Raw genomic sequence first — 18547 nt, forward strand, 5'->3', positions numbered from 1 at the left:
TATTTCAACCAGCACCTCTCACTCTGGGAATATGGAGGACTAAATGTTAATCTTTGGGTACCTCAATCTCAGGTGCTTTTTTTGATAAATGATTGGTCTTCCAGAGCCTCTCACCTCTCTCCTTCCCCCATCTCCCCTGAGGTGGCATTTAAATGTAAAGGTGAGCCTTGCTGTGTGTTTGTACAGTCTTTATTCCTCAGTGACCCTTTTCTTCCTAGTTCTCCTTAAGCATTTGTAGCTGAAGTAGAACTTAGGGACAAAGTCAAACTCAGGTGCCTCAATTTGTTATATGATATTGGTGGTACTCCTGGACTGTCTCAGGAAATTCACCTTGGCTCTTGTTAGCTTTGTGTCGCCCTGACCCTCTGTCACACTTCCATCTGGTACATGGCCAAGGTATGCTGATTGAACTCATCCACACAGGAGTGTGGTCGAGGGTGACATGTGGGAATTCAGTGACATACGGGAGCTAAGAGCAGCTATGGTTAGCCAGAATTTGGCCTCCCCTCTGCCTACGCTACAGAGTTTCCTTTGCTGTGGCCACCTGGCAGGTGAATGCTGGGATAGGTGGTCTGCTAGGGTAGCTTTTCCCAGCATCCCACATGCCACACGCTTATTCTCAGTGTTCCCTCATTTATTTTACTCTCTGGGCTTACAATCAGGAGCCACATGTCTCATCTTATGTCTTTTCCTCTTCCCAAATCTTCTGTCCCAGATGGATATTTCATTCTGTATACATTCTCTTGTTCTAGAGCAATAAACCTCATGGCCTCACCTTCAGTGGGGGAGGAGTATTATTATCTGTGCAGCAAGGAAGAAACTGTGATCTGAGTTGTCCGGGAAGTACAGTCTGAGCTGGTTCTTGGTATGCAAAGGAATTCTAAAATTTCTCCCGAAGTGTTTGAGATCCAAAAGCATATCTGTTACAGAGCACTGAGTCAGGCTTCTGAGAAACCCAGATAGTGTTGTAATTAGGAGGTGAAGGCAAGGGGTATTTATGAGAAAGGGAAGTAGAGTAATTACATTAACAGAAGGAAGGAATTTCTGTAGGTGCACATAAGCTAACATAGTGATGCTAATTCTAAAGAATATCTTGATTTTTAGTCTGGTATCATAACAAACAGTTGTTTGGAATACAGTGCTGCTTTAGGCTCGATCCAAAAATTATTTTACCGAACTTTAACATTCCAAAGTTTTTGAGGAGTAAGATGTTCAAGGCAGTTCCTCTGGGATGGAAGTTGTGGCTCCATTTTAAAGTGGTTCTATCTATATTATAGTTCACATTTCCCCCTTTTGATCAAGATCTTTCCTTGAAAGTATCACAGATCAGTCATTGGAAAGCAACACTGATCAATTATTAAAAGCATCATTGGTCCTTTGTGGCTGGGAAAGCACTTTCCCAGTATGTCATGTTCCAGAGAGGAAGGAAAGAGGGTGTGTGTTTGATTCTTTTTTTTTGTTTTTTGTTTTTGTGTTAAGGAGCCTAAGACTTTGAGCAATAAGAGCACCGGACCAGAGTAAGGCCGTACGGTCATGTTCCTTTAGGCAAACATCCTCTGTAGTTTCTTGAAGTTTCTCATACGAAGTCTCCTAGTTCTTAGTGATCATCTCACAGTGTTGAGATGTTTGATTGTTTCATCTGCTTTCACTGGATATCTGAGAGGTGGCTTTGTCACTTCAAGCTATGTAAAACAAAGTTTTATAACAGGAAAAATTTCTGTAATAACAAACCATTAAGTCCAATTTGAAGAATAAATCTGAACCAGGAGGCAGTACCAGAGGGCAGACAGCTGAAGATACCAAAGAACCATGAGGTGTTAGTAGGCACTGTATTTAATCATTTGATTTGTGCCTAGATTTTTATCTAATTCCATCTCTGTTTCATCAGAGATTGTTTTTCCCAGGTACAACAAGACGCGTTAACAATAGAGCAAACCCTACCTTGTTCAGCTTAGGATATGGTCAGGAGCAATTCTGTTACCTGATACAACTAGTGCCAGGGGATTTAAACATTTTTCCTGGTCGGTTATTGCTTTGGTGGTAGCTCTCGCAATTTCCCCTAAGATTTTTTTGATAAGTTTCTAATTATGTATTTATTCATTGCAACACCTGCCCAAGGAAAAAGGTATTCTTCCAAATCTGGCATTTTCGCTGGGGTTGGCATCGCCAGGCATCGAACACCTGAGACTGTGTTGGAACCACTTGAGTGTTTTGACCTGTGAAATAAGTTTAAAGATCATATTCAATGCTGAGTTTATCTTTCCAGGCAGAATTAAGGGGAAAAAAGGAAACGATAACTATAACAGTGAGTTGTTGGCCTCTTATTTGTGAGTATGAATGAACTAAAGTGAGGGAAAAAGGGAAAATGAAGATGTGGAACATACACGCCTGGCCAAGAACCTTGGATTAGCTGATCACAACAGAGGCCATCTACTTCACTTCCTAATAATTTTTATTTTCAAATTTTCTGTTGCTGTACACCGATTACTTAAAATTACCTGATACGGTCCTTTCATTCTTGGTTATAAAGAGTGCTTTTGGGGGCGGCCGGTTAGCTCAGTTGGTTAGAGTGCGGTGCTCATAACACCAAGGTTGCTGGTTTGATCCCCACATGGGCCACTGTGAGCTGCGCCCTCCACAACTAAATTGAAACAAGTACTTGACTTGGGTCCTGATGGGTCCTGAAAACACACAACTAAATAAAAGTTTAAAAAAAAATTAAAAAGACCTTTTGATGATGTATTTTCCAGTACACATAATGTCCTGGTTGTTAGCTTGTGATATTTGATTGTTTCATCTCCTTTCATTGGAAATCAAAAGCAGGGAAATCTAAATGCATAGGTCTCCCTAGTAAGGCTGCTGGGAAGCCTGTAAGCAATGTGTACCAGGCTCAAAAAAGGATTTCCATACCTTTTACCTCAGTTTAGTGAAAACTCATATCCAACTTACATTTGTTTCCCTATTATTCCTAGTAGTTTCAATTACATATATTGGAATTTTTAACCCTTAAAAGCCTCAATTTCTAATGAAAACTAATTGTGAACTTTTATATCAGTATATTTTTAGATTGACAAATTTATGAATACATTTCATAGTTTCAAGAAATGTGCACTTTGTAATAGTAGTCTTTCATTGTGACACAAGAGGTGTTTATTAATAAACCCAAATTTATATTTTAGTTTCTCTGTAATGAGAAGCTAAAAATAGGTACACTTAGGCTTATTTAGCAATTAATGAATGTTTCACTATTTGATCTTATTTGGAAATGATCTAAATATTCAGCAGATTTCCATCATTTAATTTAGCTAGCAAAATGTTCAAGTTTCAAGATACCAAAAGATATTAGGAAATTATCTTTAAGTATATATACCATCACACATAATTATTGCTAAAGAGTTTCACTGAAAAATCTTCTATTTACATTTATTTATTAATTCTTAACAAATATGTTTAGATTACTTATGAAAATTTCATTATACCAAGTTATTTTTCTTGACAAATTTGTTAGCTTAGGTAGAATAAAAGTATTATACTTTATTCCGATAACTCTAAAGACATGTCTATTTTAACTAAACCAACAAACTTAAATTAGCTTTAATACCAAACAATTTTTCAGAACCTGAAAAACATTTGGATGAGTGTCTGTTATATTTCTTAATTTATGTAAGTGCTTAATTTCTTTAAGTTAATTAAACAGAGCTTTTTACAAACTAATTTTATTAATATCTTCTGGAGGTAGACATACATATACATATATAGACAGATGTACACAGAGACCTGATTGTTTCTTTTTTAAAGTTTAAGCCAGGAGACAGGTACAATAAGCAAAAATCCAGTAGCTTACAGCAGTTGGAGTAAGTTAAATTTATTCATTCAGATAGCTAAGGCTTTTACTATTTTTAGAGAAGATGTAAGATTTGTATTTGTCCTTGACAATTTTTAGGGAGGCTGGGGCTGGAACAGTGAGGTCAGTTGTAGGCTGTGTTTACATTCCACAGGATGGTGCAGGAAGTTGCTGAGGAGTCTTTAAAAATTCTTATCAGACTTTTAATTCTGTCAAATTTCTGATCATAGTCATTAAATAAACAGCAGGACAAAGAGTAAGAAATTTTAAAGCACCTGTTCAGATGGCCACGTTTCTTTTAGGATCATTTTAGAGCTGTTTTTTAAAAGTGGTTTTGTCTTTTAGAAGCTTCTGCATATCAATCAAGAATATATTCTACTGACTCTGAGATGCTGGGAATCCTTTATTTTAAAGGAGGAAAAGGGCTTGTGGAAGCTTAAAATGAAGGCTTTTCTGAATGGCTATTAGAGTTTAAAATTATTTTGGCTAAGTTGGTCCATTTTATTAAAAAAGCATAAGAGGAGGAACCAAAACATTATACATATGCTAGCTAGAGTCTCAAGAAAGGAACTTTTAGAGGGTGAATGTCTCATGTTAAAGACAAACTCCCGAGAGCTGTCATGTTTGGACAAAAAGACAAAAGAGATATTAACTAAAGCCCCAGGTAGTTTGACTGCCAAAAATACACTGACACTTGTACTTTTTGAATGGCAGGGAACAAAAAGTCAACACTGATCTCAAGATGAGAGAAAAACTCCTTTGGTTTTTTTTTTTTGTTTTTTTTTTTTTTTTGATGGCTTTAGTTAAGCCTTGGGTCTTGGAGCCAGACTAATGTGCAATCTAACCCATTCCATGATGAATTTATCCTATTACGGGAGACTTTTTTTTTTTTTCATTAGTTTCAGGTACACAAGACAAAGTAATACTTAGACGTTTATCATTTATATCTCTCACACTGTGTGAACTCCCCTCTCTCCATCTGCTATCCCTCTGACATCACACAGAGCCATTACATTTCCACTGTCTCTATTATTCCTAATGCTGTACTCCGATTCTTGTAAGTAAATACATGCATATATATATACATATATATGTATGTGTATATATATATATATATATATATATATAATTATAGTTGGCATTCATTATTGTTCAGCTTCAGCATACAGTGCAGTGATCAGGCATCTACATCATCCCTGAGGTGGTCTCCCAAATGGGACATGTGTCCATCGGATACCCTACAAAATCTTTACAGAATTATTGATTACGATCCCCAAATTAATTTTCAAAACCCCGTGGCCATCTTGTGGTTACTGACGGTTTTCAAATCCCCTCATCTTCCCCCTCATCCCCATCACCCCGCCCATTTAGCAACCCTCAGTTTTTCCTCTATGTCCCCAAAACTGTTTCTGATTAGTTCATTCACTTATTCTTTTCTTTAGATTCCACATATAAGTGAGATCATATGGTACTTGTCTTTCTCTGTCTGACTTATTTCACTTAACATAATGTTCTCCAGGTCCATCCATGTTGTTGCAAATGATAAGATTTCTTTCTTCTTTATGGCTGCGTAATACTCCATTGTATAAATGTACCACAGTTTCTAAATCCAGTCATCTACCGATGGGCATTTCGGTTGTTTCCATGTCTTGGCTATTGTGTATAGTGCTGCAATAAACATAGGAGTGCATAAAGTTTTTTGAAATAGAGTTTTCGATTTCTCCGGATACATACCTAGAAGTGGAATTGCTGTATCATAAGGTAGTTCCATTTTCAAATTTTTGAGATACCTCCATACTGTTTTCCATAGTGGCTGCACCAATCTGCAATCCCACCAACAGTGCACAAGCATTCCCTTTTCTCCACATCTGCGCCAGCACTTGTTGTTTGTTGATTTATTGATTATAGTCATTTTGACTGGGGTGAGGTGGTATCTCATTGTGGCTTTTATTTGCATTTCTCTGATGGTTAGTGAGGTTGAGCATTTCTTCATATGTCTGTTTGCCATCTGTATGTCCTTTTTAGAAAAATGTCTCTTCATGTCCTCTGCCCATTTTTTAATTGGGTTGTTTGTTTTTCTGGAGTTGAGTTGAGTGAGTTTTTTATAAATTTGTGATATTAACCCCTTATCAGTTATATCATTGGCAAATATATTTTCCTATTCAGTAGAATCCCTTTTTTTATTAATTGATGGTTTCCTTTGCTGTGAAAAAGCTTTTTAGTTTGATGTAATCCCACATGTTTATTTTTTCTCTCACTTCCCTCGCGCGACGGGATATATCAGTAAAAATCTTACTCCGGGTAATGTCTGTGAAGTTTCGTCCTATATTTTCTTCTAGGAATTTTATGGTTTTAGATCTTACATTTAAGTATTTAAGCCATTTTTAATTAGTTTTGTATGTGGTGTAAGGACGTGGTCCAGCTTCATTTTTTTGCATGTGTCTGTCCAGGTTTCCCAACACCACTTATTGAACAGACTGTCTTTACCCCATCGTACATTCTTGCTTCCATTGTTGTAGATTAAATGGCCATATAGGCATGGATTTGTTTCTGGACTCTCTATTCTGTTCCATTGATCTATGTGTCTGTTTTTATGCCAGTACCATGCTGTTTTGATTACTGTAGCCTTGTAGTATAATTTGATGTCAGGTATTGTTATACCTCCCACTTTGTTCTTATTTCTCAAGATTGCTGAGGCTATCCTGAGTCTTTCATGGTCCCATATACATTTTAGGATTATATGTTCTATTTCTGTGAAACTTGGTAGTTTGATAGGAATTGCGTCGAATATGTATATTGCCTTAGGCAGTATGGACATTTTAACTATATTAATTCTTCCTATCCATAAACATGGTATGTGTTTCTATCTATTTATACCTTCTTTCGTTTCTTTCTTCAGTGTCTTATAATTTTCTGAGTACAGATCTTTTACTTCTTTGGTTAAATTTATTCCCAGGCATTTTATAGTCTTTGGAACAATTGTAAATGGGATTTATTTTTAAATTTCCTCTTCTGATGTTTTATTATTGGTAGATACAAATGCAACTGATTTCTGAATATTAATTTTGTATCCTGCTACTTTACTGAATTCATCTATCAGCTCTAATAGTTTCTTGGTGGAGTCTTTAGGGTTCTCTATATATAGTATCATATCTGCATATAGTGATAATTTTACTTCCTCCTTACTGATTTGGATGCCTTCTATTTCTTTTTCTTGCCTGATTGCTGTGGCTAGAACTTCCAGCACTATGTTGAATAGAAGTGGAGAAAGTGGGCAACCTTGCCTTGTTCCTGATGTTAGGGGGAATGGTTTTAGCTTTTCCCCATTGAGTATGATGTTAGCTGTGGGTTTGTCATATATGGCCTTTATTATGTTGAGATATGATCCCTCTATTCCCACTTTCTTAAGGGTTTTTATCATAAATGGCTGCTGGATTTTATCAAATGCTTTTTCTGCATCTATTGATATGATCATGTGATTTTTATTTTTCATTTTGTTAATGTGGTGTATCACATTAATTGATTTGCAGATGTTGAACTACTGTTGCATACCAGGGATGAATCCCACTTGATTATGGTGTATGATCTTTTTAATGTATTGCTGAATTCTGTTCGCTCATATTTTGTTGAGGATTTTTGCATCTATGTTCATTAGTGATATCGGCCTGTAGTTTTCTTCTGGTGTCTTTGTCTGATTTTGGGATCAGGGTGAGAGTGCCTTTGTAAAAAGTGTTTGGGAGTCTTCCCTCCTTCTGGATTTTTTGGAAGAGCTTGAGGAGAATAGGTGATAATTCTTTTTTGAACGTTTTGTAAAATTCACTTGTAAAGCCGTCTGGTCCAAGGCTTTTGTTTGTTGGGAGATTGTTGATTACTGACTCCATTCCCTGCTGGTAATCAGTCTATTCAGGTTTTCTGTTTCTTCTTGAGTTAGCCTTGGAAGGTTGGACGCCTCTAGAAAATTGTCCATTTCTTCCAGATTGTCAAATTTGTTGACATGTAGCTGCTCATAGTAATTTCTTAAAATTTTTTGTATTTCTGCAGTGTCACTTCTCTTTCATTTCTGATTTTATTAATTTGAGTCCTCTCTTTTTTTTAACGAGTCTGGCTAAAGGTTTGTCGATTTTGTTTATCTTCTCTACGAACCAACTCTTGGATTCGTTGATCTTTTGTATTGTTTTTCTGGTTTCTATTTCATTTATTTCTACTCTGATCTTTATTATCTCCTTCCTTGTGCTCCCTTTGGGATTATTTTGCTGTTCTTTTTCCAGATCCCTTAAGTGTAAAGATAAACTGTTGATTAGTGATGTTTCTTGTTTCTTTAGGTAGGCCTGCAATGCTATGAATTTACCTCTTAGGACTGGTTTCGTGGCATCCCATAGATTTTGGGTCGTCGTGTTTTCATTTTCGTTTGTTTCGAGATGTCTTTTGATTTCTTCCTTGATCTCCTGGTTGACCCATTCATTATTTAGTAACATGTTATTCAGCCTCCATGAATTAGTGTGTCTTCCAGTTTTTTTCCTGTAGTTCATTTTTAATTTCATAGTACTGTGGTCAGAGAAGACAATTGGTATGATTTCAGTTTTCTTAAATTTATCAAGACTTGTTTTGTGGCCTAACATATGATCTATCTTGGAAAATGTTCCATGTGCACTTGAGAAGAACGTGTATTCTGCAGCATTGGGGTGAAATGCTCTGAAAATATCGATTAAATCCAAGTGGTCCAATGTATCATTTAAGGCTGTTGTTTCCATATTGATTTTCTGTCTGGAAGACCTGTCCCTTGTTGTCAGAGGTGTGTTGAAGTCCCCTACTATGATAGTGTTACTGTTGATCTCTGTCTTTGTCAGTCAATATCTGTTTTATATATTTAGGTGCTCCTATGTTGGGTGCACAGATGTTTACTAGCGTTATGTCCTCTTGTCGGATCGATCACTTTATTATTATATAGTGCCCATCTTTGTCTTTTAATATGTTCTTCATTTTAAAGTCTATTTTGTCAGATATAAGTATTGCAACTCCAGCTTTTTTCTCATTTCCATTTGCTTGAAATATCTTACTCCAACCCTTCACTTTCATCCTATGTGTGTCTTTTGATCTGAGGTGAGTCTCTTGTATACAGCATATACAAGGGTCTTGCTTCCTTATCCACTCAGCCACCCTATGTCTCTTGATTGGAGCATTTAATCCGTTTACATTTAAAGTGATTATTGATAGGTACATAGGTATTGCCATTTTAAAATTTGTAGTTAGATTGTTTTCATCTTTCTTCTATTTACAGAAGTCGTTTTAGTATTTCTTGCAATGCTAGCTTGGTGGTAATAAATTCCTTAAGCTTATTCTTTTCTGGGAAGCTCTTTATCTCTCCATCAACTTTAAATGATAGCCTTGCTGGATAAAGCAATCTAGGTTGTAGGCCTTTGTTTTCCATCACTTTGAGTATCTCCTGCCACTCCCTCCTGGCCTTCAATGTTTCTGTAGAAAAGTCACTTGATAGTCTTATGGGAGTTCCCTTGTATGTAACCCTCTGTCTTTCTCTTGCTGCTTTTAGGATTCTCTCTTTGTCTTTAACCTTTGCCATTTTAACTATAATGTGTCTTGATGTGGACCTGTTTGGGTTTATCCTGGTTGGAACTCTCTGTACTTCCTGGACTTGTATGTTGGTTACCTTTACCAGGTTAGGGAAGTTTTCGGACATTATTACTTCAAATATATTCTCAATCCCTTGCTTCCTCTCTTCACCTTCTGGTATTCCTATGATGCGCATGTTGTTGCGCTTGATGTTATCCCAGAGGTCTCTTAGACATCTTTGTTGTTTTTTATTCTTTTTTCTTTCTGTTCTGTTTGGGTGATCAATGCTAACTTGTCTTCGAAGTCACTGATTCGATCCTGTGCTTCATCTAACCTGCTGTTAATTCCTTCAAGTGAGTTCTTTATTTTGGTAATTGTGTTCTTTAGTTCTAACTGGTTGTTCATTATGATTTCTACATCCTTCTTTATGTCGTCTCTATGCTCGTTAAACATTCTTATCAGTGTTCTGAACTCTGTCTCTGATAGGTTGGTTACTTCTGTTTCATTTGGTTCCATTTCTGGAGGTTTCTTCTGTTCTTTTATTTGGGACATGTTTCTTTGTTTCCCCATTCTGTCTGACTCTCTGTGTTTGCTTTGATGTATTAGATAGATCCCCTAGAGTTCTTAGTTCTTGCTGGGTTATCTTATGTAGCATGTGTCCTTTATATTTGACTTGCACTACTTCATTCTTCTCCTCTGCATGTGCTCCAAAGGTGACTCTTGAGTTGTGTATATTGTCCTGTTAAAGAAGACCCTTAATTGCTTTTTGCTTGTGAGTAGGTGGGGTTAACTCCTAGGCTGACTAGTTGTGTGACTTGGCTCTGCCCACCACAGGGTGTTCTGCTGCATGAGGTTAGACCACTTAAATGTGTTTTAGCCTCTATGGGCTCTTGTGCCTGTAGAGAATTCCCTCTGGGTGTGTGACTTGTAGGTCAAACCCGGTAGTACTCTGGTTTGGTCTGGAGTTGGCCTCTAGACATGTTGAATCTTGTGCCTCTTAAGCTGGGCCCTGGTAGGGCAATTTCAGAACAAAGCAAATCACCAAGCACAACGACAACAGCAAAGAAAAAATCAAATACATTCACATGTAAAAACAACTGACAACCCCCACTCAACACAGGCAAAGATATCAAAGATATAAAGACGAAACAAAACAAACAAAAAAACAGCAGTGCCAGTCTTGGCTTAAGCCCAGCAAGTAATCCTCAGGTTGTCCTCTGCTACCAGAGTCCCCTGCCTATTGTGCAGGCAGAGCCGGTCACCTGGTGCCCAGAGTGACGTTGGGACTGCAGATTTAGATGCGTGGGGCTAAGGGGTCTGGATGGTAGTTTCTACAAAGTCAGTGCAGTTTCTGCCCTTGCCTGCACATATGGGCACTGAGAGTAGCAACACCAGCCCTGTGTCCAGTTCTCCTGAGTCTTAGGGCACTTCTGTGTGTGTGTGTGTGGCCAGTGGGAGATTTCTGAGCTGCTCAAGGCCCAGAGCTGTATCTGCCGCCTACTACTGGGAGTGCCTCCGCAGATGTAATTGCCCTGCCCTAGGCAGGCTAGAAAGGGTAGGGGCTGGGGATGGAGGGTTCTTCTCTCTCCCAGCCCAGCTGTGTTGCACTCGTCCCGCAGGCCAGAAAAGGTGGTGGCTGGGGATGGAGGAGTCTCTTCTCTCCTAGTCCAGCAAAAATCACACTCTTCTCAGCCTCTTCCCTGGGTCAGAGCTGCACGCCATTCTTCCCAGAGCCTGAGCACTGAGGCTCCTCTGTAATCTGATACTACTTCTCAGTTCAGGGGCCAGTTTAAGTCTCTGGAAGGGCGGGGATGGATTGTAAAAGCAGGGGGAGGGGCCCAGGTATGGAGTTTGTGTCCTTTGTCCAGCCTACGGCCCAACTGGAGGTCTCAGGTGAGGTTATTGCCTCAAATGCTGGATATGCTGCCCCCTCGGCAGGAGAGATCAGCTGTGGGACGCAGGGAAAGAGCCCACCTCCTGGCTTTTGTGTTCTCTGTTCCATCCTGGGATCCCCTGCGTCATCTGCAGCGTTTCCACAGCGGCAGATGCGGCCCACGTCTCCACTCCGCTCCCTTCCCTCTTCCCCTGCTAGCCCAATTTGCCCGCCTTCAAGTAATCCTTGCACGAGTCTCTTAGCTGTTCTGCGTGATGAGCAGAGTCCTTTGATGGGTTATAGATGTCCCATTTGTGATAAGATCCGGAGGAAAATTCAAAAAGTGCGCCCCGCTGCTGCCATTCCTATAATGTTACTCCGAGACTTCTTTTTTTAAGGTGGTAAGCGTCTTAATGACTTTTACATGCTTGACCTGTGCCCACCAATTTGCGTCTTTGGCCTCCAAGATTTCTTTCATAATAGCTTTTACCTCATGTTCATGTAATCCACAGTAAAGTTTGTTTAAATAAATGCCTGTCCATCAATATCCACAAGTGCTTCAGTTTGCGGGGGTCGGCCCAAGGAACAGATTTATAGGATTTAGGAGTACGTCCGTGTCCTCTCCCCTGAAATTTCTTTCTTATGGCAGCAATACAACAGACAGTAATAAGGAAAGGAAGAAAACATTTCAAAGTTTGAGGAGTAAGACATGCAAGGCATTTCCTCTGGGATGGCAGCTCTGACTCCATTTTAAAGTGGCTCTGTTTATATTATTTTTTACACAATCAACATAGAAATGTTTTTGGTTGGAAGAAATCCACTGATGTCAAGTGAAAAGCCAGAGAAGGAAGCGCTCATATGCAGATGAAGGTTAAGGTCAGCATTTCTAGGCTAGGGGCGCAAAGGAGGATCTAATCAGTGTTGCCTGTAAGCTGTTACCATGTTATAAGTGTGTGTTCATAGTTCTGTCTGTTGCTAGTGGTGAGACATTCTTGCAAATAAAATAAATATTAATATGTTTACATGCATAGTATACTTTATATAGCTTACAAGTGGTGTTCCAGGAAATAAGTTTTGGAAGCAAAATAAGAATTTATATTGGCAATGTCAACACAGCGTTCTGTGTAGTGCTGTTCTGTCACTCTGCTGGAAGGTCTGAATATAAAGTTGCTCAACTATTACCAATAACATATACTGGTGTTCTCCAGTGTTTTAACATTCTATATTTAGGGTATAGCTCTTTGTAAATATTCCTAAGCTTGATATTTCTTATTCATCGAACAAAATATTTTGGATATCTGTGATAGGTAGTAAAGAGTATAAAGAAAAGTTTGGAGTATTTTAAGAATAAGTTAGGATTTTGGAAATTTTGATTTCTTCATCCATAATCCCATTTGGAAACACTGTATATGCGGAGACCAGTTAACAAACTGTCATAGTAACTTAGAAGAGACCATTGTGAGTTAGATGGGAGTAGAAGCAATGGGAATGACAAAAAGTAGATGTAGTTAACACTCAGGTGATAAAAGCAATAGGACTAATTGAGTATAGGCATAGAAAGGAGAAAGCAGGCAAGAGTGATGCCTATTTCTGACTTGAGAAACGAGGTGAATGATGGCAATTTATTGTGAAAACAAATGTGGAGGGGAACAGGTAGTTTTTGTGTGAGCATGTGTATATGTGAGATGACAGATGAGTTCAGCTTTGTACTTTTTGAGCACGAGGTATTGTTGTATTATCCAAATGTAGGTATATAGTAGAGAGTCAGAAATACGGATTTTGAAGTCAATAGCATATAAGCAAAACAGTGGGAAAGTGCCAGGAGATATCATCATTGGAGAAACCAACAATAATGGACTAACCAGAGAGCTTCCAAAGGACTCTGGGAAGAAGTGCCATGCCAGAGCAATGAGAGAAACTTCACAGATTGCCGGACTGCAGGAGCCAGCGAGGCACACAGCTGTGATATCTGGTGTTGCACAGTGACACGATAGGGTGACAGCAAAAAAGTGCCCCTAGGATTTGATGACAGAATTTATTGATAAAAATTGAGGACAGTTTTAATGATGTGGTGGGAGGTTATTTGGTGAGGGGCCAACCACTGGGAAGCTGGTACCTAGATGGCAGCAGAGAAGGCATTTGAGGGAACTATAGCTATGGCTTGTTGGCAGAAGTCTCAAAGGAGGGGTTGTAACGCGAGTGAAGTCATTGTCCAAAGATAGCATTGGATTTTGATGCAGAGGTTCACATGGCTTTTCTGTGATGACCAGTGGGTGTGCAAATGGGGGGAGGCTCTACCTGAGGGGTAAGGAGAATCACAACTCAAGGACAAGCTAAGTTTCAGTTAAGAACAGAAGGTAAAAGAAACGTTCCATTAATAGACTGAGGCTTTGGGGATTTGATAGGCTGTATCCTCTCAAGCCCGATTTGGAATTTTGGTAAGCTTTTGGAGTGATCTCAACTCTAAGCTATAGTGCCACCCCCGCCCCTTCTTCTTCTTCTTTTTTTTTCTTCTATATTGAATTATGTAGTTTCGGTTTTTGCAACACTCATCGTTTTATACCTCCCCTCAGTTCTGCTAGGATCTCACATTTCATTGCTTTCAATTTTGGTTCTCGTTACCTAGTTGGCCTCTCTACACACTGGTAACCCAATATCCTCACTACCTGAGATTTTATCTGAAGTCAAGACTTCATTTTCAGTCACTACCTGCAGAGCTAAACAGCTTTCCAAATGCTGCAGGAAAGATTTTTTTAAACATTCTCTTTCCCATCTACCCTTCTAACATGGTACAGGTTTTCAAAGACAGGTGCTTTTCATGAAATACTGGGACAAGAGAACTTCAGCTTTGCTAGATGAAGTCAAGATGGTTAGAGACTCAGAACCTTAAGAGCCAACAGGCTACAAGAAATCAGCTAGTTTGAATGTAACCCCTCATGTCTCCTTCCACCCTTTCAGGAATGAGGACATTGACTTAGGAAAGTGGCATCCAGAATCTGGGTCTTCTAAGTTCTAATCCATTATACTCGTTATACTTCTAACTCTGTCACGTGAAACGGAGTCATTGGCCAATGTACTGAAATAGCCTGTTAGGGAGAATTTAATTTTATTGTAATATCACCTAAGTAATATCTAAAAATATCTTTTTCCCATTTTTAGGAAGTAGTAAGTCTAATTTGGGCTGGACACCTCTTCATCTGGCATGCTACTTTGGACATAGACAAGTGGTCCAGGATCTGTTAAAGGTATATTTATGGTTTTAACTTTTAAATGAATATAATAAATAGTGCTATTATAGAAATTATAAAAGTCTTAGAAAAGCTAGTTGAGCCGTAATGGCTTATTTAAAGCAAAGCTCATCACTAACAACACTTAATTGTTCTTTATTGAATACATGAGTTAAGTTAGTTTGAAAAATTAAAATTCATTTTTTTCAGTCATTTGAATTTTACATTATTGACTTTTTAAAATTGCAAAATGAACCTATGAATTAATGAAAATATGTTTTCAGTTTTTTGAGCATAACAGTTAAAAAAAAACAACAAAGCACATCCTAAATAATTCAAAAATAATGTCAGAATCTCTTAATGAGCACCATTTAAGACTGCCTATCTCTCAAGTCTCTGAATAATTTTTCACGTGTTGATATTTCTGAACTTTGTTTCATCTTAAAATTGATCTGTATATTAAAATGGTGGCATCTTTTTATTTTTGAAAACTTAGCAAACGAATGGAGAAAATATGGTATTGCATTCAGGGACCATTCTTTTTTCAATATGAATGTTTCTAAAGTGGAGTTAAGGTGTATAGATTTTTAAAGAAAATGACTTTTCATGTTTTTACCTATCAGGTAGATTTTCACCTTCAGGAAGCTTGCTATTTACTTTTATTATGAATTGAATAGATTTTTAGTAGTGACAACCAATCAACATTAACAATTTAGTTTTTGAAATATTTAATATATTTTAAGGAATTATTTTCACCTTTGTATATTTCTTGAAAGATGTTTAAAGTTTTCATATTTACTAGGCTGGTGCAGAAGTAAATATATTAAATGACATGGGAGATACACCACTTCATCGAGCTGCCTTTACGGGACGAAAGGTGAAAAACATTCTGTTATTCAATGTTTGCAAGTGAAATGTTTGGAAGAGTAGTCACAAATGTTTTCTCTTTTATAACCATATGAATTGCACTGGGAAAAGCCACAAAAATGTATAAACTAGAACTTTGGGTCAAAAGGCCACAAGCTCAGCATGGGACAATGAGGTCAAGTACAAAGGCCGTGGAGACTTCCATTCTAGCGTCCTGACAGGAGCTCATTCACTCTCTGCTTGTGTACTACAGGGATGGGGAACTCCTGACTGTTCCTTTAAAGAAAAACACAACAACAAAAACAAAAAACCAACTTCATTGAGGAATAATTTACATTGCGTAAAACTCACCTGCTATAAGTGTACATTTCAATGATTTTTAATATTCACACAGTTGTAGAACCATCACCACCACAGTCCAGTTTCAGAACATTTCCATTCCCCCCAAAGTTTCCTCGTGCTGATTTGCATTCATTTCGTCCTAGCTCAAGCGTCAGAAAACCACTGATATCTTTTCTGTCTCTAGATATTTGCCTTTTCTAGAAATTTCTTACAAATGGAATTATACAAACTTCTGTGTCTGGCTTCTTTACAAGTTGAGCATAATACTGTTGAGGTTCATCTATGCTGTAGCATGTATCAGTAATTTATTCCTTTTTCATGGCTGAATAATATTCCATTGTGTAGATATACCAAATTTTGAAATTTATTCACTGTTTATTATAAAGACTCTTTTTCCATTGTATTGCCTTGACACCTTTGTTGAAAATGAATAGGCCATAAATGTAGGAATTTATTTCAGGATTTTGTATTTTCTTCCTTTGATCTATATGTCTATCGTTATACCAGTACCAGGCTGTCTTTATTACAGTAACTTTAAGCTAAGGTGTGATATTGTGTAGTGTAAGTTCTCCAAATATGATCTTTTAAAAAATGTTTTGGTTATTTTTAGTCAAAAGTCTGTCTTTCCATATAAATTTTAACATCTATTTCTATAGAACATCTGTTGAAATTTTGGTAGAAATTGTTGTCTTGAATCTCTAGATCAATTCCAATCTGTAAACATATTGAAATGCCATTACATTGATTTAGCTCTTTTTAAATTTCTCTCAGCAATGTTTTGAAGTTTTCAATATACACATCCTGTACACATTTTGTTAAATTTATTCCTATGTATTATATTCTTTTTGATGCTATTAATGAATGGAATTTTTCTCTTAATTTCTGTTTTTTTTTAATTTCTTCTTGCTACTATATAGAAAGACAATTGATTTTTTATGTTGATCTTGTATCCTGTGTCCTTGCTGAACTTGTTTATTAGTTCTGGTAGATTTTTGTAGATTCCGTAGGATTTTCTATATACCAGATGATATCATCTGCAAATAAAGATAAATGTATTTCTTCCTTTACAGTCTGGATGCTTTTTTCCCCACTTTATTTTACTTTATTTATTCTTGAATAAATATGGTGAGAACAGAAATCTTTGCCTTGTTTTTTGATCTTAGGGGCATAGCATCTAGTTTTTTACCAGTAAGTATGATGTTAGTTGTAAGTTTCTATTAGATGCTCTTTATTAGGTTGAGGAAGTTTTATTCTATTTCTAGTTTGTTGAGAGGTGTTTATCGTGAATGGGTGTCATGTGCTTTTTCCTCTGTCTTTTGAAGCGACTGTGATTTTTGTCCATTATTCTATTAATTTGGTATATTATATTGATTGATTTGGGGATGTTAAGACAACCTTGCATTCCTGTACAAAAGATGTATTAGTTGATAATCTTTTTTTAAAAATGGTTTAATTATTTTTGTTAGAAATGCTTTATTTATTTATTTATTTTTTAGATTTTTATTGGGGAAGGGGAACAGGACTTTACTGGGGAACAGTGTGTATTTTTCCAGGATTTTTTCCAAGTTGTCCTTTCAATCTTAGTTGTGGAGGGTGCCGTTCAGCTTCACGATGTTGTCCTTTTAGTCTTAGTTGTGGAGGGCACAGCTCAGCTCCAGGTCCAGTTGCTGTTGCTAGTTGTAGGGGGCACAGCCCACCATCCCTGTGGGAGTTGAACCAGCAACCTTGTGGTTGAGAGGATGCGCTCTAACCAACTGAGCCATCTGGGAGCTCAGTGGCAGCTCAGCTCAAGGTGCTGTGTTCAATCATTAGTTGCAGGGGGTGCTGCCCACCATCCCTTGTGGGAAATCAAACTGGCAACCTTGTGGTTGAGAGCCCACTGGCCCATGTGGGAATCGAACAAGCAGCCTTTGGAGTTAGGAGCACGGAGCTCCAACTGCCTGAGCCACCGGGCCAGCCAATAATCTTTTTTATATGTTGCTGGATTCTGTTTGCTAATACTTTGTTAAGGATTCTTTGGGTCTGTATTCATGAGAGATATTGCTGTATATTTTTCTTGAGATGTGTTTCTCTGGCTTTGGTAACAGTCTAATACTCCCTTCATAGAATGAATTGGGAAATGTTCTTTCTTCCTTTATTTTCTGAAATAGTTTGTGAAGGATTGGCATTATTTCTAGAATTGGAATTCACCAGTGAAGCCAATTATACTTGGACTTTCTGTGTGGGAAGATTTTTTTTTTAATTTTTTATTGAGGAATATTGGGAAAGTGTTTCTCCAGGGCCCATCAGCTCCCAAGTCATTGTCCTTCCATTTAGTTGTGGAGAGTGCAGCTCAGCTCCAAGTCCAGTTGCCGTTTTAAATCTTTGGTTACAGGGGGCGCTGCCCACCATGTGGGAATTGAACCGGCAGCCTTGTTATTGAGAGTTCGCGCTCTAACCAACTGAGCTGTCTGGCTGTATCTCCAGCAGCTCAGCAGCAGCTCTTTGCCTTCAATGTAGTTGTGGAGGGCGCAGCTCACTGGCCCATGTAGGAATCGAACCGGCAACCCTGTTGTTCAGAGCTCATGCTCCAACTAGCTGAGCCATCCGGCCGTCCCAGTAGAGGCATTTTTTAAAGCTATATTTTTTCCTCTTAGGTGCATACAATAAATTTTGACATGTGTTTTTGTTTTCATTTATTTTAAGATATTGTAAATTTTTCTTTATGATTGCTTCTTTGACCCATAGGTTATTCAGAAGTATGTTGTTGGCCAAATATTTGGAGATTTCCTAAACTTTTTTCCATTGTTGATTTCTAATTTAATCTCCCTTATGATCAGATAACTT

General features: G+C 37.8%; 1 protein-coding gene across 7 annotated transcripts in view; it reads left to right on the forward strand.

The window, feature by feature from the left end:
• OSBPL1A (oxysterol binding protein like 1A) overlaps positions 1-18547 on the forward strand; it is a 198570-nt gene that overhangs the window by 16819 nt on the left and 163204 nt on the right. For 6 of the 7 annotated variants that reach the window (XM_081078675.1, XM_081078683.1, XM_081078682.1 and 3 more), the window contains 2 exons: positions 14445-14530; positions 15315-15389. The exons of the other annotated variant lie outside the window; for it this stretch is intronic. In XM_081078675.1, the coding sequence (XP_080934801.1) occupies positions 14445-14530; positions 15315-15389 (161 nt within the window). The remainder of the gene's footprint in view (positions 1-14444; positions 14531-15314; positions 15390-18547) is intronic. 7 annotated transcript variants of the gene reach the window in all.

Source organism: Rhinolophus hipposideros (assembly GCF_964194185.1).
Source record: "Rhinolophus hipposideros genome assembly, chromosome: 17".
Taxonomy (NCBI): domain Eukaryota; kingdom Metazoa; phylum Chordata; class Mammalia; order Chiroptera; family Rhinolophidae; genus Rhinolophus; species Rhinolophus hipposideros.